General features: G+C 42.9%; 1 protein-coding gene across 3 annotated transcripts in view; it reads right to left on the reverse strand.

Moving 5' to 3' along the window:
* Positions 1-24,300, reverse strand: part of stard13b (StAR related lipid transfer domain containing 13b) — a 69,361-nt gene that overhangs the window by 25,285 nt on the left and 19,776 nt on the right. For 2 of the 3 annotated variants that reach the window (XM_068714915.1, XM_068714924.1), the window contains exon 5: positions 19,276-19,309. In XM_068714915.1, the coding sequence (XP_068571016.1) occupies positions 19,276-19,309 (34 nt within the window). Of the gene's footprint in view, positions 1-5,802; positions 6,052-19,275; positions 19,310-24,300 lie in introns of those variants that run through there. The other variant, XM_068714941.1, reaches the window with a different exon arrangement.

Raw genomic sequence — 24,300 nt, forward strand, 5'->3', positions numbered from 1 at the left:
GCCGAGGAGGAAGGCAGAGCAGAGCTTAGGGGGAGGAGTGCCAACACTTCAGTCTATCTCTGCAGGTCATGTGACCACAGGGGGGGGCCAATGGCAAGGAAGCTGTGGGAGCACTGCCCACCTTGCTGTGCTGAATCCAATGTCTGTGTGAAGGCTCGTCCACTTCCCCCTGCTCTGGAGGGAAATATAAATACCATCGGAATGCCTATGAACTGAGTAAGGAGAGCAGGAGTGGAAGAACGACGGGTGTGGGAGGGCTTACAAAAATAGTGTTTTTTTGGACCCGCCCTGCTAGAACAACTCTTCTGCTGTTGCTGGTCACACAGGTGCCAAGTTCACTGGGCGAAAGTGAGTTTGTGCCATTTGAGAGAAGACTGCAGAGGAGACAGAAAGAGAGGGAGAAGCTGTTTTCTTGGTTGGAGAATGAGAATTGCTGCTCCCCCACCCCCACCACATAACCACTAGTTCCAGCCAACAGGAAGGCCTCTCAGCAGGTCTCCTCGAAGTGTCACCTCCTCAGGGGAAAAAGACATTTTAGCTTGAATACATAGGAGCGATCCCTTTTACTCAGCACAAAAGGAAAGATCAGCTCCGACATGTCATCTGTTCAGTGTTGATGGCTGTTCAGTGACGGGATTAAAAGCCTCGTGTGACACTTTGTATCTATCCCCACGACATACTAAACATACATACAGTAGTATTTAGTAGTATTTAGCAAAGAGCAATGTTCGCTGTATATCATTTTTGCGAGAAGTCCTTTGCTTTTCCATTTTGTACCAAGAAGAAGTGGTTTAAGATCAATCAAACTGACTTTGAATGAAGTTGTAAAGAACAAAAGAAAGAAAAAACATTGAAGCTGGAAAAATAATAAACTCCATACTACAGTAAACACTCATAATATTTCATAATCACTGTATACTAATTTTTTAAGTATACAGTTCTTTTCAGCTACTGTACAAGACGCTAATCTACTTTTCCATTTTCTGCTAACAGGAAGTGATATAAGAGTTATGGACAGCACTGGAAGACAGTTGTAAAGAACAAAATAAAAGATTTAGATGGAGGAATTTCAAAATAAATCAATAAAAAATGCTATTTCATTTGACTATCTATATTGAGATTAAGACATGTGAACTGGGATAAAATGACAATTTGAAAACAATGTCACTTAAAACATAAAATATAACTGTTGCCAATTCAAGATCTTTCACCATCATCCTCAATTTATTTTCATTTTGTGCAGCTCTGAGTAGCTCCTGCACTTATTCATGCATTGCATTGTGGGACATCGTCAGCAACTCACTAACTAATTGATTTAGTCTTTTTTTTAGTGCGAACACACTCAGAACCTGCTTTTTCTACGTAAAATGTATTTGGGACACAGGCTGTGCCGTTAGTGGTAAAACTAAAAAAGAGTCAATTAAACATTTATCTAGTAACATCTGAAATATCTGAAAAAAAAAGAAGCTATTTACACCATTTGTGAGGAGTATTTTTTAATGAAAACTAAAAGCTTCTCTGATTTAAAAGTCCACACATATCAGCCTGTTCCCAACATGGAACAACAATCTCCTCACACCTGAAGTAACGTCCACATCCGCACAAGCCGACCCACCCGGCACCAGTCGGGGCCCCTGCCACTCTCCTAGCGACTGCCCTGGCCTCGGCATACAGGCCTGCCTGTGTAGCACAAGCATGGCGCCATACATGTGAAACGAGCACAAGCGGGCAAGCGACCAAGTCAAACACAGGCCCTGTCTGTTTCGCTCCCTGGCTGGCAAAATCCACCCTAGCTTAAGCTCACAAAGACCACAATTCAGCAGCACACTTCAGAGCCCGCTGCACGGTTTCATAAGCGGCTCCTGGGTTTAACGGCCCTCTCCACACCTCTCAGGTGGAACTGTTTAAATATGTGATTGTTACTTTATTTTTTAAAGGTACTAGGTGATGGTGTGACACTATTCAGGTGATTTCATCGGGCGGTGACTCGTTTTTTACACACACACACACACACACACACACACACACACACACACACACACACACACACACACACACACACACACACACACACACACACACACACACACACACACACACACCTGCGTTCATTCATACTGTAAAAAGAATCGCTTCAGGTGTCGGACTCTAAGAATTTGAGTGGCAGCATGTTGGCAACAGAGCCTTCTCCTTGAACCCACTTACCCACTTCTGTGTTTTCTTCTTCCCTCTCCGTCTAGACGGAGAAATTCACTAAGTGCATCACGCGTATCGCGTTACGGAATCAATCACCCACTGCTATGCAACATCATAATGAACGAGATTAATGCTGTTTTCGTGTCTGTCTGCACTCGAATACCTCGGCGGGGATTGTGAAAGAGCTGCGAGATCGGCAGCATTCCCTTTGGATGCCCCCCCCCTGTGTTTAACTCTGTGCCGCATGCCATGAAGAAATGGCTGTGGTGTGTCCTTAGTGGGAGTGTTGTGTGTCAGGCACAGTGACTCCAGCCCTTATCAAACTTGTTCCAACACGCCTCTGTCTCGGTTTCAGAGCTCAGCGACTGAACAGCATGGCAACCGGAATCCGGACTCGCATTACAAGCAGACAGACATATACCGAGGCTCCGTTAGATTCCAGTTTGACAGCCCGGATTACACTGTTCATCCAAATAAAGGCAGATGTTGTTGCTGCGTGATGACAAAGTAAGCCGCGTTGAAATGCAATTGTTGTGCGGGCATTAAATGCATGTCCAGCCTTCATTCAGCCTCCGCTCCAGCGCTCGGCTTATAGGCCAGATGTGATTACAAAAGGGAAAAGTTAAAATTCTGAATCATGGACTTGAAGGCCACAGATGACGAGCATGGAGGAAGTTGAGTGGGGTTTAGACACTCCTCTGAAGTGGTTTTGATTCAGCAGCAGACACATGTAATCTGCGCTGGGCAGTTGCGGCTCTGCCGTGGCTGTGTTTCCTGTGGTTCAGGCTTAAGAATAGCCCCAGTGTGACTGAAGATTTCCAACTCACGATCCACCAAATGTCTGAATTCTGAGCCGCTCACTTCTGGAAAATAAATCTCGCTTTTTAATACTGCGAGAACGGGTTGAGCTGCCGCGCGGAGTAACCTGAAGCGTTTGAGAAGCCCCTGTCCAGCGGACGAGGTGGCAGGCGCTCAACGGGAGACCTTTTACCCACTGTAGCTGTGACTCAGCCCTGTGAGGATCACTCCAATGCGGAATTATTCAGAACTTAATCTCATGTGAGCAAGAAGAGCGTGTGACTGCTAGGTTTTCCCCCAAAACATAGGTGTGTCACAGTATATTCTCGCCTGCGTATTATTAACGAATGAGTAATAGTAACGTACATTAACTATGATTAAAAATAAAAGAAGTAAATAGTATATGGGAGGGGGAGTGTATGCGTCCTGCATTACATTTGGGGGTTAATAGATTTCACATCAACATAAATATAGTGACCGTGTCATGATTTCCAATTATGTGAGGGATGGTTCTAGCCAAGCACTTTGACTAACATGGCGGATTATAACTCCTAAGTGGAATTTACAATTCATTATGAAACGCAATGACTCGTCGATGATCTCAACAATGAATCTACATCAGTATTTGCCGCCTGCTTTCTGTGACAGTTAATGCCTATTAATCACACAGCAGTAGATGAAGCTCTCCGTGTCTTTTTATATATTTGCTCACTGCAGAGTGACTCTTTCAACAAAGCGGCAGGACACAGACACAAACAACAACGTGTGACGCATAGGCTCCACGCTTCTTGTCTGATGGATTGACGGACACAATTGAAGTCTATCAGGTCGGAGTGTATGCTTTGGCGTGCAAAAAGATGTCGAGCAAACAGACCGCCATCTGTGATTTGACACACATCGCTTTCCTTGCTGATCATCTATGATGAGCGAGAAATGAGCTGTCAGGGGTCTGAAACACCTGACCTACATTTTGCACCAATCCAGTATTCCACCCTCTGATTTTCTTTGAATCTGTTTTGGAAATGAGTTTTTTCCTCTCAGCTCAAGATATTACATCAGCCTACATTATATATATATATATATATATATATAAGTTTAGTATACGTGTTCACATAACTTTCCATTTAATCTGTCAAGCCAGTCAGGTGCATCATGTCTATATGTGTCCTCTTGTTCGCTGTGTTTATAAGCACTGCTTCAGGACTGCAGAGACCGCCAGATGTATGGCGCTGCCATCACTGAGATACACACTGTACTGTACATGGAAACAAATGCCAGATTTATGTGTCAAATATCCAAACAACGCAGGACTCAGCTGCTGCACGGCTGAGCCGAGCACGAATCAAACTTCCTGTACACCATACAGCAACCTCGTGTGAAGCTCTAACAGCAGCTTTGAATCCTGTTAAACAAAGCAAAAGCAGTTGGTCTTGTCTCTGTTTGTATGAAAATGAGCACTGATGACGACATGAAGACAGAGCTGCTTTGTGATTCATGTGACTTTCCCACACCAGGAGCTGATGTGGTCAATTCACAGCACCTAGTGGTAGACTGAGGTTACTGCACACATTATTTTCACTTTTCACACACACACACACACACACACACACACACACACACACACACACACACACACACACACACACACACACACACACACACACACTAGAGACCTTTGACAGAATCATTGCACCAGGCATAAACCTCTACATCTTCAGTTTCAAATGTATCCCAGAGTAGCTTTAAAGCTGAATCCAGAAAATATTCACACTGTATAACATGTAACATATATTTGTTTTCTACCCCGATGTTCTTTAAAGCAATATCTAGATAGATAGATAGATAGATAGATAGATAGATAGATAGATAGATAGATAGACAGATAGATACAGATAGATAGATAGATAGATAGATAGATAGATACAGATAGATAGATAGATAGATAGATAGATAGATAGACAGATAGATAGATAGATAGATAGATAGATAGATAGATAGATAGATAGATAGATAAGACTAAAATTCAACTGTGAAATGGTGCTACAGGTCTATCGTCCGCTCTCACTCAGCTTTCACAAACTTTCCATTTCACAGGGCGAACATTACTCATCAGCGCCACTCTGCGGCACTTCCAGGCCAGTGGTCCTTGATAATGTATAAAATGAACACTATACAACGGCAGCATGAATTTCCTACACGTGTACACGCCTGTACTTGAATCGCATACTATCCATTGTGATGCATTATATATTTTTTTTCCAAAAACATAGCTCAAAAGAAACAAGTCTAAAACCTACATTATTCCCTTTTAAATCCTCATTTAAAGTCCTTTAGAAATTCATCTCCAAAAGTCGTCCAGTTGTTTCTCCCACGTGAAAGAAAATGCACTTGGACCACTATATGCTAAATATGAGTTTAAAGCAATATACAACTCAGTGGCGTTTGAGTTCACTTGGCCAACTCAACTTCAGTTCTCAATAGAACTTACAGTGACGCATCGTAATCTTTAAATCGCACTGGTCAGGCACTTTGAGTATTGATCTATTTCAGGATGAATATGTGTTTGCGCTGCACCTCGCTACCCGCTAATTAGAAATAAAAAAAAAAACTGCCTATTTTCTCTACCAAGGTTCCCTCTGTTGCACCACTTTAATGACAGCTATGATGCCCACTATGAACCATATCCTCGTTCACTGCTATCCGGATAAAACGAGTTGACCGTAAGCTCCTGCTGCGGTGCTGAACCCACCGCGACACTCTTTCAGCGGAGCGCCCGGTGGCTCTGCAGCGCGGCGGCGGGCTACTGACCTGCCAGTCTCCGCTCTCTGACATTCTTCCAGAGTAAATCCCAGGCTTTGGATGTGGAGGTCCGCAGCTGCTCGCTGAAGGAACGCCGGAGCTTCAGTTTCGCCGAGTTTCTTCTAGATGTCATCGCAGATCCTCCACTCGGAACATAATAACACAATCCTCTCCGTCCACGCACGAACCAGTTACGTTAAGGTCTCCGACTGAATGGCACCTTCCCGTTTCCCGGTGATAAACTTTGTTTCTACTGCAGCAGCAAAGCTGACTTTGGAGCCCGGGTCTTCAAAACGCAGTTGTCAACATATTAGAGATAAACAAAATAAATATTTTCCTCTCACGAGCAGAAGTAACAAAGTGATTGTGAAGCACCAAAGACAGACTTTCACACTTCACACCAGATGTGTGTGCGTGTGCGTCTCTGTGTGTGTGTGTGTGTGTGTGTGTGTGTGTGTGTGTGTGTGTATGTATATGTGTGTGAAGGGATTCACGCAAAGCGAGCGCTGCACAGCCGTGATACCTTCAAGTGCTGCAGGAAATAAGGGAATTACCAGCTGAGCACATATGTGATCCACCCAACAAGGGAGTGATGGACAGCTTGTAGGACTGATGGTATCGACATATGGTGAAATATGTCATATATAAATACATATATACATATATAGCAGTTTATAATTGCTATTTTGCATGATATGTACATATTTAGTAGGCTATTGATGATATATGAGGGTTATTAGATGTCCAGCCTTTGGTGAATATTATGTCACACATTATGACCCATCAAACATCAACATTTTTGTAAGGTTACACCGTGGAAATATTTTATTTACCCTAAAAGATCACCACAACGATGCCTCTATAAGTGTTCTGTCAAGGACATGTTAGTACTGAAGGTTCCTGTATGATTATTGATCTCAAAGAAGACTAAAAGAACATTCCTTGAAGGTTTCTATGACCATGCAATGTTATAAAAACTACATCTCAGGGTGTAGTTGTAGATAGAATGTTTTCAAGTCCCCCCTCTACCCAGAGTAGCATATATTCTCAGGAAAAAAAAGACAATTAACAAGGGGGACATAATAAATAGAGATAAATGATTACAGAGGAAAAAAAAGTAATACAAATATAAAAATGTCCATGAATGTTTCTTTGAAACCACGAGTCAGTGCATGCAGCTACCCTTCATAAAGCATTTCCAGAATATTTTTCCAACTAAAACTAGTTTGTTGTGTGTAAACTGTCCTTGAGAACACACCTGATAATATCTGACAGACTACAGTTAATTTAGATTATAAAGAAATACTCTATGTAATAATGCTGTGATGGTATGTCCAATGTCAACTTCCCATTCAATCTACTTTCCATTACAAGTCTATGCTGTCACTTTTTTTTTTTTTTTTTGGACCAAAAGGCTTCCAACAATTAAAATCTAAGACTCTAAAGTAGGAAATTGGAAATCTACACAGAGCACCTGAAGGCATCACAAGCTGCAAACGCTCAACAGCCCACATACACACATGCAGCTCTCAAATAACAGATTACAAAACGGAGCAATCACTCTCTCCAGTCCAGCCACTCACTTCATTACCGTACCCAAAACAATACGATGTAAAAGGAAAGACGACCCTGATATATATATCACAATTGTTCCATAATAGGGAAAACTCTGAAGAATACCGTGACAATCATAGCAACTTGAACGCATATATTATTCTTTTCTTATAAACTATAGTTAAAGTGTTTCTTGGGTATCATTTTTACTTGCTGGTACTTTTTTCTAAAACAGTTGATTGACAGAGACCTATTTCTTTACTATTATTAGGATTTTGACCTAAATCTCCCATCAGCAGGATGTGCTCTATTATTTTAAGGCTTAGCGAGGGTTCAGAGAGTTCTCCCCAGGTAGGTTGGAGAAGGTCAACCCTTCAACAGAAACATGGGTTCCAGTTTCAGCACCATTTACTTTTGTTGTCACAATATCTTCCACCGCAGATACGGAACAGACAATAAAACCTCAGCTCATGTCTGGAGAATAAACACGATGCAGCCTTCTATACGGCTGCATCCTGGACACCAGCTTCAGTAATGATTATACCGTAATTATTTTAAGAATTTCCTCCTATTATTGTGGGAGCGCATGACCTAAGAGCGGCGATATCATATCGGCTGTATTCATTTCTCGTTCGCCAGCTGCGATCACTGTTATAACAGGTTTGAAACCATTACACACAGAGCGACTGGCTGAAGAGTGACACTTTCTTAAATGAACAAGTCTCTGCTGACCTCAGTTTGCCCTCTCTGTATGAAGCTGAGCTAACAATACTTCATCTCAAAGAGGAGATAAACCCCATTTGCCACCGAGCAGGACAGGTGATTTACAGATTATTACAAGGTCACACAGTGGGACACCCGAGCGCCAGAAGAGTGTGCGGCTGAGGGGAGAATATTAATGATTCCATTTCTTCTGAAACCAAAATGATGTGCAGTCAGGAGGAATAAGAGTGCCTCAATGAAGGGCTCTGATTTTACTGGATCTGACATGAAAACATTGACATCTACATAGTCCAGGTTAATAGACTCTGCTCAATGCTGAAGAGAGAATGACAGAAACATCAAAGATTGCACCTTCCTGTGACGCGAAACATCACAAGTTTCTGCTCATTTGCAGTGAGGGAACTAAATAATTCCCAGAGTGTGACAGCTTTTCATCACCGTTACTTGTCACAGGAACGAAACAATGTGTGAGAAAAACACGCAGGCCTTTTTTTTTTGGTTCAGTGTGGGTCGGAGGGAGGAACCTGTTCACCAGTGATCATCGTCACGCTGCTATTTTCAGCCCCACTTTGTTGAGACCCCAGGACAGAAAATACGCACACTTGTCAGGAGAACCTGTTTCATTTGATCCTGGGACTTTTTCAGGAAGGGTCAGGGTTCGGCCGAGTCAAGCGCCTTGTTTCACGCTGGTCACGTGAACCTAGGAAGCTTACAGAGAAAAAAAAGGCTGAACATACTAACTAACGCACACGCACTTTAACGCAGAACTGGTAATAAAACCATCTATTTGCGTCCATTTACAAAGGTGCAAGCATTATAAATTAGACATTTTTCATAAAGAACCATTAAAACAATCTTCAAAACATCATCTGTCCATCATTTTACAAATCCCTCGGTCGACATGGGATAATGAATGAGTGTAATAAGTTGAAAACAAAGTATCAATCTCCTGACAAGGCAGGAACGGACAGACGGACAATACCGTCCCTGTCAGCCCACATGTGTAAAAGTGATGGAGGAAGCGCAGCAACAAGGCTCTGACCTCCATCCACATGAATCACCAGAGAGGTGAACACAGCCCACCGCCGGGCCTCTCCTCTCTTAGCCCAACAAAAGAAAGCTAACTTGTACAATAAAGATGAGCATTAATCGCTGCGAGGATCATTGTGGCGAGATGATGACTTAGCCTCTGGAGCGGACCTTGGCAGTGGAAGTAACAGCAGATGCAAGGAGAGGAAACATCAATCAGCTTGGGAATGTTTTCCCTTCGCTGACTCACCCGCTTTGTTTGTTTTGGCCGGGCAGCTGAGAGAAGAGCGCCCGTTTCCCCCCCAAAAAACTGGCCCATTTTTTGGTCCAGTTTTTGGTCCACTTTCTCTTGTCATCTCCCTCCCCCCACAAACAGAGAAACACACACATATTTATTTGTTCTCAAGTTATCTGAACTCCAGAGTTTGTGTGTGTCTATGCTGTGTCCGGGTCTGGTGACTGATGTGGAATGCTGCCCCATAGCTGCAGTGGGAAAATCCCAGATGTGAGGAAAACTGGTTTCTCCTCCGTGATTGGGTCATGTTGTGGGCCAGGAGGTCTTAGACCAGCCCCAGCCCCCCCCCCCCCCCCCCCCCCAAAATAGTCTGGGAGATTGCTCTTCCCAGCCTAATGGAAACAAGGCTCGGGGAGCGAGGAGTGGGAGATCTCCCCTCCATCTCCACCCCGGCCCCTGAGGGCTCGTCCCAGGCATGTGCTATAAATTTCCTGACAATATATTCCCAAGTCCAGTTCATTTTTCCAGAGGAGCCACACATGTGGTGTATATCTGGGTTTAGATTATGGGGTTGGGGAAGGAGGAGCTGACTTTGGTCCCAATCCATTAAAGTGGCCACTAATTCTGTTTTCTTACAGGGCCGCGTGTTGAAACGTTTCTTCCCTGAGTGGAGGTTGTTCTTGACGGAATCATTAATTCCCAAACGGATGATCAATTACATAAAACCTGTTTTCAAAATAGAGATGAAACATAAAAAAAAAAGAAAAAATGGCAGATTTTCACATGACTCACCCATAATGTGTATCAAAATCTTCCCACATCAGCAGTTTGTTACAGAAGAGCTCTCAGGGGTCACCGTGTGTATAAAGAGGCATGAGGAATGTAAAGCTGGCATGACAAGCGTACGTGGCTATTGTTTCATTGAATGACAAAGCATGTAATGCTGTCAGGTCTGAATCTCTTAAGGCTGTGTTGCCCACAAAAATGCATGGGAAAACATTTACACCACTGTCCAGCACCTGGTTTCCATTAGAGCAATGAGGATCTAATCACAGAGGTACATTTCTCTCTCAATCTCTCTCTCTCTCTGCCTCCATTTCACTCTTTTTCTCACAGAGGTGGCAGACGGAAAACAAGCTCATGTTTTATTGATTTGAAGTCGTTTTAAAGCTTTTAAAGGTTTTGAGTCTCTTTTTTCACCAGGGACTAATTTCCATCACCTTTCTGATGATGTGAAATGCACACTTGGGGAATTTTGCTCCAAGGCATCTTCACAGCAATCACCGATAAATATAGCCGACAGGATAACTCTTCATAAATTACAGCTTACTGTAGCATGACATTGGCCTTTCAAACAGGAAGTCGATGTTTATATTTCAAGATGACCGTCGTCCCAAGAGAGAAACTGGAGTTAAGAGTCTGACAAAGACCAAAGGAGAAAATGACAGCTGTTTAAAATTAAAGTTTCCCCCCCTATGACAAATGTGTGATATATAAAATCCTTATGAAATTACAGTTTCAGCCCAAAGGTCTCAAGCTGCTACACATGATTCTCAAAATAATAACAAAATAGAACATTTCCATCGAATAGAAACCAAACTGCTGTCAACATCTGTGTGAACACATGAAGTGTTCTCAGACCACATGTTTACAAAATACATTTTTGTTAGCGACACAGAAGAAAACAATGGTCCCATTTGGAGTAAAATGGATGATAAAGCAGGGTATGCATGAGGGCGTGGCTACGTTGGGATAGAGAAGACGTTACCCCGGCGCTGTGCGGTCTGTACGTTGTCCGTGTTTTCGTTTTACAACTTTAACCCTTTCACAGTCTGTTTTCAGTTCATGAATTTCAATTGTAACATTATAGTCGCCTGAAAATGTCTCGTTCAGCTTTCGAGTGTACATAGCTCCACCCCCCTCGTGTCACTTGGTTGCAAAATAACAAGATTGAGATGGCCAAAAACAAAGATGGCGATGGCCAAGATGCCGAACTCGAGGATTCAAAATCGCAGTCCACATGACAACAGGTGACGTCAAAGCGATTATGTCCACTTCTTATAATCGATGCTCCACTCTGATAAAAAAAAATGATGCGTTTGTGCTTTCATCATCTCTCTCTAAAACATCAGCAAATGAATGATCAGTTGTAATAATGATGTGTGTTTGGTTTCACTGTCCAACAATCCCGCTCAACTCATCAGCCATGATAAGCTGGAGGCACAGTGCAGGTATTGTTTTCAAGCTGAGATACAAACAGGTCCTGCTGGGCCCTTAACTTTGAATGCCGCCGAGCAGAGAGGACACAGGAAGTCTGCTCTGCCTCTGCCTGCTATTGCTCTTTGATTACCGAGCCAAATTGTTTAATCAGGTCTGAAACCACAAGAAAGCTGAAGTGCTACACTGCCCCGGGACAGAGCCTCTTTTAACGGCGCGCTGCCTTTTTTGTTATCTGGGTGCAGGTGGAAGTGCACAGCTATGTAAATCTCCGGTAGCGTGGTTACTCCCGGCCTTGCTTCAGTGCTGAAGGACACAGCGCTTGGTGTGAGCCGTGCCACGCGCTCGGCCAACCCGAGCATGGGGAGGCCAGGGCTGCGGGCCCAGCGGAGGAGCAGACGTTTTTGCCTCCCTGCAACATCTGGAATCTCTGTGGTTTATGTGGGAAATTTGGGAGGCCAATGTGGTTGCTGTATCTAAACCGACCCTACGGAAATGTTTCTTGGCTTGGATACTGTGTGTGTGTGTGTGTGTGTGTGTGTGTGTGTGTGTGTGTGTGTGTGTGTGTGTGTGTGTGTGTGTGTGTGTGTGTGTGTGTGTGTGTGCGTGCGTGCGGGCGTGTGTGTGTGCATGCAGGAGCACTGAGGAACTACAAAGTGGAGCAGCAGACTCGATAAAGCTTTGGATGAGAAAGGAGTTATTGTCTGGATTTGTTTATCGCAGAGTAGTGAGCATTCATAGGAAAGGTGCACACACACACACACACACACACACACACACACACACACACACACACACACACACACACACACACACACACACACACATACACACAAAAGGAGATATCAGGACTCCAGCCTGTTGACTGTTTAGTCACTAAGTCGTGGTGCATGCTCTTGAGGTAGTGTGGACCGTCCTGCCTCATTACTTCCTAAATCTGGTTTCTGCCTTTCTTCTTAGTTGGCAGCTCAGTGCTGGACCAACCTGCTAGCTTTTGTGTTGCCTCATGCCTCATACACACACACACACACATACACACACGCACACATGCACACACACACACACACACACACACACACACGCACATACACACACACACACACACACACACACACACAGTGCCTGTCCTCCTGTGACTGGCCTGCATCCTGACACGGCTGCCCACGTCTCTTTCCACTTAGTTTACAAAACCCAGGCCTAAATTCCTCAAGACACACACACACACACACACACACACACACACACACACACACACACACACAGAAACACACACACACACACACATACAAACACGCACCACAAAAGACACAGTCGTTTTGAGAAAGTTGTTCCCCAAAAGGATTTATTGCTTCTTTTCTAATTGGCAGTGTGGTAATAATTGGGAATCAGAACAATAAATCAGTTTCCTTTCACCAAAGAACAATAAAACTGCCGGATAATACAGTTTCTGTTCAACAGCTCTATGAACACAACGACAGGATCAAACCAGATGATTTATACTTTGCAATAAATTAGGCCCAAACATGATGGTAATAGTTGAACACGATGATCTCATTCAGTAAACGGGCCTTGAAGGCTTTATTAAACGATATCATGGGCTATTTTATGTGCGATAGCAACAATAATTGCAATGAAAATGTTGAAATTGCAATAAAAACGTTGAAAGATTTCAGCGTGCGTTAACCAAATAGTTTCTCTAATGTTTTCACAACCTTGACAAATTACTGTATATACAAAGAAAAGTCTAGAAATACTACCAGCCCCGCTCCCCCCCCCCACTCTCTCCCTGTCAAACAGCCGAGTTGGCCTCTGCACTCAGGAAACCACAAGTCATTTTCCATCTCTCCATGTGTGGAATTTTGCATGCACTCGTCATGCCAGCAGCACCCTTTATAGTCGGAGCTGGATCTACAAATGACGACTTGCTTATAAATTTAGCGCATGATGTCACCGATCTGGCACCTGTTAGCCAACGGACAGACGGGGAGCACAACCGACGGTACGACCTCATGAAAACTGATTTCCGTGCAGCTATGTGCAGGCTTTAAATCACGGCGTTTCACAGTGTCCAGGGCTTTCTTTAAATAGTCAAAGAGCAGATGAAAATGGAAATGATCGGCCATTTTCAAACATCGGGGTGGAAAATAAAAGTGCTACGTTGCCTTTTCTTCTCACTACTGAAGCCACTTCTAATGCGCCACACATATTCTGAGGGGTGACAGAGAGGTGACACAGGTTCATTCACACGTCTCCTTTTACAACCAAGTTTAAAAACTCCTTTGTGGCGATGACTCTTACATCATGGCTCTTGTTGTATACGGTTCAGTAAGAAGACAGAGAAGAAGAAGGGTCTCTCTTCCCCTTAGGACTCTCAAGCTAATCCACGTCGTCTTGAAGGAATACATTGGTTCTTGTCAAATTTTACATTTTTCCCTGTCAACCCAGAATTTTACAGACTGTTACTGTTAACGTCTTATTTATGTCTTTGCATGCAGTCTGATTGCTGGATGTCTATAACAGCGTCGCTCAAAAGTATGGAAATATAACTTAAAACTTCCAGAGAAGGACAGTTGATCTGTCACTAATTTCACTTTTGATGACACCAATATATATTGTTAAATAATTGAACCACGGATTTACATGTGCTCATGGACACAGAAACAGAAACAGTCAATTCAAATGATGATTGCAATGCTGTATGAGGCTCTAAGTATGTGGACACAACTTCATATTATGAGAAATTCTGAATGTGACAGCAGACAAGAACATTTTTGACAATAGTGTGTTTTCCACCTCGGTGGTGTGAAAGAACATGGACTGCACAGAACTTGACCTCAGCCCCATCCAACATCTTTGATCATGGGTTCGGATGAATGGTATATAGTACAATTCTTCTAAAATGATCTATTCCTTTAAAAAAAAAAAAACGTGATTTCCCCTGTGAGCTAAGTGTGAACATTCTCAGTCACAACAAAAATAGAAATCAGAATAAAAACAGTACTGAGGTCAGAATCTAATAGAGACCAGTGAATACCAACCGAGTTTATAATCCTGTTGCAGCTCAAAACATCCAACGTCTATCATGTTTTTGTGGTGTGCATATTATGGTCTGTAACAGGCCTCCAGAGATAGAGAAGGAGAGACACTGCAGCTGCCTGAGGTCACAGTCAGCCTCCAGCAGCAGGCAGTGACCCGGGGTGAGACTGAAGGCCTGGGCTCTGGGAACAGCTGACAACCCTGCTGTAATGCATTAGTACCTATAGACATTATATAATACACACTGGTGTTTCATCTACTGCTGGACTGGTGATTCATTTCACAACTACAAGGCTAGAAAATGAAGAAATGTTTCACATAATTAATAAAAAATTCTAGTTTCCAGAATACGATTTGACATGTTTTGAGTTGCTGGAAGCAGCAAAACTGAACAGGGAAACCCACTATGGATAAACATACACTATGAAGAACTAGAGCAACTGCAGACGCACTTACTTTGACATTGACAGACGATTCAAGGAAAAGTACATCAATTCAAGTGACCTCTTCCACGCACAGTACACGATGCGCCAAAACCCCCCCCACAGCTATTACTGCTCATCAACAGAAACGCTGCCAAAACAAAACAACATAAAAATATATGTATATAAATCCCACCGATACCGTTATTATTTCATTAGAAACATTTGCTGCCAAGGGGGTACTAAATTAACACTTTTCTCTGGTTTTACATCCCACTTATTCAATGTTTATTTCATCCTCCCCCCCCTTCTCACAGTCTGGAGCCAAAGACACTTGTCTCTGTGGGAAAACAGTTTGCAGCTTGATTAGACAATCAATAAAAGCAGCAAGGCTGCATTTGGGAATCCATCATTTGACACAGCCACTGAAGGAAACATGGCCGGATTAAAACACTGAACACATCCCTTTTCCCTCTGCTCAACAGCTTCTCACTGGGAATCATTCACACCAATGTGTGAGGGAGACAGGGCTTAGCGTTACTTTCTTTACAAATAGAAAGACGTCTCCAAGGGATTCACAGAGGTTCCTCTTTGTTTTTCTTATAATCAGTAGCAGGAGATTTCCACATTGAAAGTAGATTAGCATATTTATTCAGAGAGAGGATCTGTGTAAATGCGCACAGTCTGTCTGTTTGAAAGCTCAGAGTGGGAAACTTCGCCCTGACAGTTCTGGGCCAGAGAGTACTGTTTAAGCCTCACTTTCCCTCAGACTGGTGTTTGGGAAGGTGATGTTTATCATAACAAAGCACATGACCATTTATTTATGCAAGTTAAAAGTCACAGAGTTCTGCGTAGCTGCTTCTCCTTGGACCCTGTCAATCTTTCCGTTTATCTAACCTCTCTGCTGCAATCTTTATTTTTCTGTTAAACACAAATACATTTACAAAATATACATTAGCTGTGAACAAAATCACAACCGTATCCATTACAAAATATTATGTCTGCCAACCAAAAACGTGTCTTAGGCCAGAGAGATGAATGCAGCAGCATTCCTTCTTATATGTACTGTAACTCTGACAGAACGCGGAGCTCTCGGCGTCGCGGTGTCACCGCGGATTCATTCATTCTTTGATTAATGTCAGTCAGCAGGATGACCATAGCTGCCTCCTCTCACCAGAGGAAGCCATTCATTTCCACACCGCAATTAAAGGTACTGGAGGGAATAGATTTCTGTACAAATTACGCCGTGTGAGAGGGAATGAGGCACTTTTGGCCCATCATCTACTCAAGACTTGAAAAATGCTCTATACACGTTGAGTAATGCCTTCAGAAAATAAACATTTGAGAAGGAGGATTAAGCTTTTCTTCCTCCCTCCATAGACCAAATCTTCTCTGAGCATATCCATATGCGGTTTTAGGATGGAGCTCTGGGTTTTGGGGTTTTTTGCCTCAGGAAAAACAAAACAACAAGTCAAGTGGGCTAAAAGGTCTAGAGTTTTTTTTTTTCTCTATAAATTCCTTACACAGTCTTAAATAAATTAAAACAAGAGGAAGAGTTCTGAAATCCCCCAAACTATTTTTTCTCTCTTCACTTCCTCAATCCTAAATGGTGCCGTGCTTACCGTCAGTGTTGACTGTGACACAAACTGGCCATTGTGCAGCACAATTCAAGGCTGTTATAACGGCTGCAGAGCTGAGTGAAATGCATTCCAAAAGAAAAACTCACTAATGGCTCCTGCAGGTTCCTTAAATGTATGCATTAATGTTACAGAACTTTGTATATGTATGCAAAATCAGTTGATCACACTGCAAACATGTTTTAAGATGCTAAAAAGACCACTTGTCTAAAAGGTAAATTGACCCTTTACTAAGCCTGCCACCCCAATGCTACTCCATCAAGCTGTCAGAGCTGCCATGGAGCCCACACTGTCACTAACTGTACGTCTTGCATCAAATATTTGGGGAAAAAACAAAAAAGTGACCCCAAAGAGAAGCAGAAGCAACAGTCTTCAACATGAATTTGAAGGATGTCAAACTGATTCAGCAGTGAAAACAGGTTGAAGAGATAAAGATAGAAACTGAAGCCGATGATCACAGAGTAAAATCAGCTGGCAATCGAGACAGAAGACCATGAAATGAAGGAACAACGCTGTTCCTGTAAAGCCAGATATGTCTTTATACACTGGTACAATCATGACAAAGTAAAAGCGGCATGAGAATACATTCAGTGTACTTTCAGTACACAGAGTAGCATAGAAGTGCTAATGCTAGTTATGAGGCTAACGTACTCTTCTAATGTTAGCTACACAAGTATTTAGGTAAAAATGTAACGTTTTGCCGATGCTGCGCTATAATTGGCCAGACTCCGTTTAAGGGCGGGACTTAACGAAGGATCAATCGGGAGCCTGTAAGATACATAACCCTGTTTACTTTTTTTCTATTTGAGATTTTAAATAGACGCTCATTGCACATGCTGTTCTTTAATAGCTTGCTATTGTTGACCAGATTGCTTTATTTATGGGCAGCTGTCGATGGACGTGTGTGTGTGTGTGTGTGTGTGTGTGTGTGTGCGTGTGCTTGCAAACACACTGAATGTGCAGACCATGTGCATATGAGAGCAATAAAAAGACGCTGCACATTCAAAGCACAGAATACCAACGGTTTTCTCACTGCCGCTTTGCTATTTTGGATCTGGACCCAGAGAATGCTTTCCTCCCCTGGACAATGTCCTTTTAATGAGGTGGACAGCATTGTTATGGACGAGACTGAGAACCATCTGGCCACCTCGTATCCGTGTCATAAAAGAGGTCTCCTTAGCCCAGCTGTAAAACACAAACAGGGAATATCACACCTAATGTGTCTGACTCTCTGCCAGCTTTTACAACATTCATCACTCTCATTCAGTCATATTATTATTAGAGTCCAGATGAAGCCATATGTTGATTTCATTAACTTCAAGATTAAATATAAAGTTGACAGTGACACCGTCTCTAGTCTGGTTTATTTCAGCCGAGACAGCCGGCTAAAAGAGAAAGCATGTGGCTCAATACGCAGCTTGCTATAAAAATCATAGGTTGGGAAAATAGAATGATGAATGTGTTTGAGGAGAATCTCATAGCCGTGTTGACAAACTTGTTGATGTTATTCACGGTGGTCTCACAATGGTTTCCAAGAATTACAGTGAGGAGCGACCAGAGATCGGTCACAGCGCATATCTCATACACACCAGCAGACCACACATTAGTTAACTGCTGCATAAAAGTGACATGGAATTTTTCCAGACCATAATGTCCACTTGTGCGTTACCATCAGGCACAACAGAGGTCATGTGAGAGTGCAACCGGAGCCCAAAATGGCATCTATCCAAATCCCGCAGCTGCCCCCCAAGGGCCACATCACACAGGCCAAATATTTCCCCTCAGCAAAACATAAAACAATGATCTGGCACGCTGCCTAATTTTAACTGCATCCCGCCAAGTGACCAATACATAGAAGGCCTTTAAAAATAAGAGACATTCTTGAGACGCCGGCTGGGAGGGCGGGAGCTGACACCTGCGGCTGTCAGTCTTATTAACATTGTCTGAGGCCTGAGCAATGCCACCATTCAAGCCAAGACTCGGTGCAGGATCAACTCGCAGGGAAGATTTTCATGATGTGCCCGACAGCGGTGTTTCAATCGCAGTACGGTGCTGACTGCAGACCGACACTGAACAGGCCCAGTAAAAGATCAAGCTTAAAAAACGGATTCACACGTGAAGTTCGGTCAAGAACTCAAAGAATTCTTATACTCGGCATGTGCAAAAGGAAATTTCACAAGGCAACAGTGTCTAAAATTCTACATTCCAGCACCTTTTTGTTGCCGGAATGGGAACAGAAATATACCGGGGCATCAGCGCCAAGATTGGACATTGTAAATGTATTTACCATCGGATTAAGACAGCATTTGCAGGCAAAGTGTGCGGAGTTCTAAAGGTAGTGTCTGCCATACAGATACATATTTATTGATCTTTTTAATATCCATTTGGTCACTACTGTTATCCCATTTCCTGATCCGTTGTTTCTACCTGCTATCCCAGCATGCACAGAGCACAGAGGAAGAGAAACAGACCCGGACACGGTTGTCAGTGCATCTCAGGCTCATGACAGAGGGACAACATATTTAAGACCCGGAGATCTAAACTGACTCGTTCTTATGTATAGCGATAGTGTTAACTTGTAAGCACATTGCGGCAAAAAACTGCTGGAAAAATAGGAATAAAGTCTTACCTGCCCCTGCTGCGTTGGTCATCTTATTGAACATCTACGAGACAAAAGAAATAAGAAGCTATCAGTAACACAGTAAGATCATTTTGAGCAGAGTCTGGTCATCACGAGGAGGTAGATAGCTGAAACCATGGAAGAGGGATTAGAGCAACGACAATAACATTGAGATTTTTGGCTTTGGCTATTTGAATGTAGCTCAAAAAGCATGTCACATTATTTGGCTGTGAAAACCCATTAGAGGCACACACCCAGTTCACTGAATTCAGGGATAGAGGATGTCACCCTGCATTCTTTTAAAGTGCAATCATTGTTGTAGTGACTGAGTCAATAAAGAGAATCCCCAGCAGGGATGGCGGCATGATTTAGCACTTGTTAACTCCAAATTAAGTCAGGAAACAGAAAAAAAAAGAAAGACAGGAAACACCATGAGATTCAAACTTTTAGCTGAAGATTACAGGACATTTTATTGAGACACATGGTGACATGGTTTGTGTTTGGGAAAGTGGTGTAAGGAAATGGATGACACATACAACCTATTCCTGCAAAATGAAAGAAAACAAAACTGGGTTCTCACTTAAAACCAGGCGTCAACCTCTGATTCTGACAGGTGAAGCCTTTAAGTGCCTTAAACTTACATTTTAAAAAGGTGTGGCTACCACTCTTCCGCAGTCCAAATATGGTCACTTCCGTTCACTGGTTGCAAAAAAAAAAACCAAGATGCCGACGGCAAAAATCCAAGATGGCGATGGCCAAAATGCCAAACTTAAGGCTATAAAAACCACAGTCCACAAACCTGGTCCTGGTGACTGCGTCCACTTCCTATATGCAATCTATGCTCAAAACACTGGGTGATAGAGGTCCTTGATTTTAACGGTTCATTTTGCAGGTGATGAAATGACCGCCAGAGGCCAGAGCACTGAAAGTGTCTTCCTGATCTGGACCTGTCAGCATTGCTTCCCCTCCCTTGCCAAAGTCTCTCCTCCATTTCCCCTCAGTGCCCCACTGGTCTGATTTACGCTCTTGTTTGCTTTCACTGTTTCCACATTTCTCCCCCGGCAGAGATAAAACGCTGCAAAAACTCCCAATACGGTTGACTCTCCTGTCATGACGGTCACTTGGCAATCAGCCCACGTGGCGCCGATTCAAACTTCCATCAACGTGATGTGCAAAGGTGTTATTGGTCAGTTGGACTCAACATAATAAGTTAGTCGTGTACTGCATGTTTCATGAGGGCCACGGCCCCCCCCCACTGTTGTCATGGCAGCAGAAACGCTCGCAGTGTAAAGAAGCGCTTGGCTGGACGAGCGACCTATATGGCTGCCACTTTGCTGTGACGGCAAACAAAAAGACCCGATTGGCTGGATTAAACAGGACAGGTGGTTTTGTTTGGGCACGATCTGTCTTTGTTACACGGTCTTTGACACTTTTAGGCCACGCCGGCATGAGGTCGGAGGACAGCGGGCACCTGGGAGTCCAGTTCTGATTTATTCACAAGGAGAGGAAGATTTAAAGCGAAGAGAGCCACAGCCAAGAGATTTCTGGCAGTTATACTAAACCACCAGGGGTGTCCATGTGGTTCCAGGGTTAGCACGCTCAACCACTCCAGTATGTGTCTCTGACTCGTACTTAACATAGAAACAAGAAAAACAAGTCGTAAACATATGACTCAGACCCTTAAAGATGTATTTTTTACCTCCGTTTAAATATGGAAGAGGTGAGCGGGGTCGCTGAAAACTATAGGGGGCAGCCACTGATGTATCCCTCATTATTGACTGTGAGATTTGGCACAGTCTGGCAGAATTCCATCACATATATAAAGTTCAAAGGCAGGGTTTAATGTACAGAAACATGAACCGCCATCATCTCTGTGCATTCAAAACCTGCATGGGTCTTTGAAGGGAGGGATAAGTTATTCTCCACGGACCGGCTTTAGACCCAGTTTCAGAAATAAACTTGCAAAAATTAGCACTCCAAAAACCGGATGCCGGGCCCCAGTGGAGATGTGCCGATTTGACAGGGCTTCAAAGACTCCAACACGTCACTCTCCCTTTTTCAACAGCCAAGAGAAAGTATTTCATCCTGGCATATATAGAGCGCTGACCCACTACACATCGGCGTAGTTCAGTCCAGCGGCTGTCAGGTGGTGAACACATGTCAAAGGCTGCAGGTCAGGAAAAGTGACATCCTCAACGCAGGAGCGGCAGGAGTTCTTTTCAGAGCTGTTGTCTTTGCTTTCACCAACAACTATGTTTACATGGAGTGACAGGTCTGTGTGTGTGAATGACAGCTGCTTGGCCCAGCACAAATGACACCTTGACTGAGAGTCAACAGGGCAGTTACAGGACCGGTCGGTCCGAATGACATGCGCATCTCTGTCAACACCAATTAAAGTAAGAATCCTCAACCCAAATACATCCCTGAGCACCAATACTAGAACACATTAAAGAGCTGGCCTCAACATTGTGCTGAGCACCAAGCTCAAGATAACTACTAACAACATTTATACAATAAGAGCGAAACTCTTTTCATGTCTTGATTATTTTACCAGTTCATCGTTTAGCCCATAACATCTTTGAAAATATAGAAAAATTACATTTCTCCAGAGGCCAAGATTATGTTGTCACGTTGCTTGTCTTGTCTGACCAACAGTTCAAAAGTCAAAAGATATTTAAAGTTACAAAAAGGAACAACTGATGCCCAAAGCAAACGAGACCATCAGCGAGAATATAGTCTACTTCTATGTATTTATTCTTATATCTTATGTCAGAATCAGACAAAATGATTTACAGACCCAGTTTTGGCTTCGCTGAAGCGGCTCCTCCTGCAGCCAGGAGCAGAGCTTCGCTGAGCAGCTCCGCCGGTCAGACCCTGCTGCAGTAAAATGAGAGGTTTTCTAAAGGGATTCTGGACCGATCTAGTCCACATGGACTGCCAAAATAAACACAAGAAAAACAACAAATCCTCTCATTTGAGAAGCTGTAAGTGGGGAATGTTTGGGCACTTTATCTTGACAAATGAAAATATTGTATTAGTTGACAATTCAGTTAATCAACAAATCTTTTCTGCTCTAAATACAGTGTATAAAAAGAGCTTTTAAATAAGTCACAGAAGACTGGTTTTGAGAATAAAAAACACACTTGGAGCAACTACTATTAATGATAATCCCACTGATATGTTCAGTCAGTAGACTTTTTGACAATATAACTGCAAGTTATGGTAAGTTGCAGCTCTTCAATTATGAATATATATACGTATATATATACATATATATATATATATAGAGAGAGAGATTTTGCCCTTTGCTATTGAAACAATGGCTGTTCTGAAGTCTGTTGACTAAAGGTGCATACCATCACCTTATAGACATTGTGTAATGATATGAAGAATAAACAAACATATATAAATATTCATATCTCCCTGCATAAGACAAAAGTCTTTGTCAACACCCAACACATTCCAGCGAAGATTAGCTCTGCCTGCATGATGTGCAGCAGATTTAGGGAGATATGAAGTGCATTCCAGTTTTTAGAGATCATCCAGAGGCGGGGGGGGAGTCAAAGGTTATCGGGCAGGTGCCAAAAACCTTTACCAGATACATCCATAAAGCATCGCTCAGTAAATCCATACCTGCTGTTCAGGCAGGGTGTACTGGCTCACACATTCGGCCTGTTTATTCTTAGACTCCAAGACTGTGATTTAATCCGTATCGCATTCTCGCTCTCCGCTGTCAGAAGTTTCATGCGGTCTTCCAGAGCTCTTGTGTAAGACTCAGAGGAGGAACTCTCTGCATGTGCAAAGCTGCTGACATTTCGTCTCATCTGTTTTTGGAAACTTTACAGGGTCACGCTGAAACCAGTGCACAAACCTAACGGAATAGTTTGGCATTTTGGGGAATACATTCATTTGCGTGCTGGTGTAAAGCTGCCGGCATGGGGATCTGGTTACCTGTGGACAGAGCCAAAAGTGCTGTTTCCAGTCTTTATTCTCAGCAAAGTAATATAACCTCTGCCAGAAAGCCGAATAAGCATATTTCCCAAAACGCCAAACCGTGCAGTATTTGTGAAATTCATTATTTCATCATTTATGATGAAACTGTATCCCATATAATCATCAAACACCCTAAAACATCTCGCGACTGAATAAGATGTGATCTCATTATACTCAAGGTTACACTGCAGTCCAAATACTCTTGTCTCTAACATATGTGTACATTCCCAGCTGTCCTCAGGCCACATTTTAACCCATGCTGCTATCATTTTCCCTTATGACTTCCATAAAAAAAAGAAAAAAAAGACAGATGGCAACACATCTGAGAAGTAAGCATCATTTCATTTCAAGTACTTAGTGCTCACAGACAAAACAATCTCCTTAAAGCTCAACTCCGTCTCACCCCAAGAAACTTCAGTGTGATTCCGACCTTCTGCAAAATGTAGTCTCAAAACTATCACAAGGCAACGTGGTGAAAAATGACATCACTAAATGACATTGTAAAGTGAGGAGCGTATGGAGTTTCCTCTTAGAAGCAGGTTGTTTGCCATCCCATCGCAGCAGAGCCATCGAGACGACACAAAGCCCAAGCTGAAAGGCTTTGGATTTAAACCCGCCCTGCATTCTGCAAATCTCTCAGTTGTCTGTTTCCTTTAGGGCCGCTGAATAGTGACAATTATATACTTTGTCCAGCCGAAGTGAGTCCTGCTTGTTTGAGAAAGCCTAAGCTGACCTTATTCTCAACGAAAACCTCAAATATTTACTGATGTCGAAGGAAGAGCAGCTGAACAGATGTGAATGTCTGAATTTCAGCAGACTGAAGTTGGATTTATCTCAAGAAATCTGTGATTTTTCTTCTTCTTCTTCTTCTTCTGTCAACACAGTGATCATGACACAGTGGTCAAATATGTAATTGTGAAATGTACGTTTCACAGAGTGGGATTGTTTTCATGAAGGAAACTAATAAGAAAGCTTATGAAATATGCTGTAAAAGTTGAAATCCTTCTCTCACTGATGCCGTCTTTACAAGCATCTAGAGCA

Source organism: Cebidichthys violaceus, unplaced genomic scaffold (assembly GCF_023349555.1).
Source record: "Cebidichthys violaceus isolate CVI_PGR_0920_01 unplaced genomic scaffold, fCebVio1.0.p SCAF_1, whole genome shotgun sequence".
Classification (NCBI taxonomy): Eukaryota; Metazoa; Chordata; class Actinopteri; order Perciformes; family Stichaeidae; genus Cebidichthys; species Cebidichthys violaceus.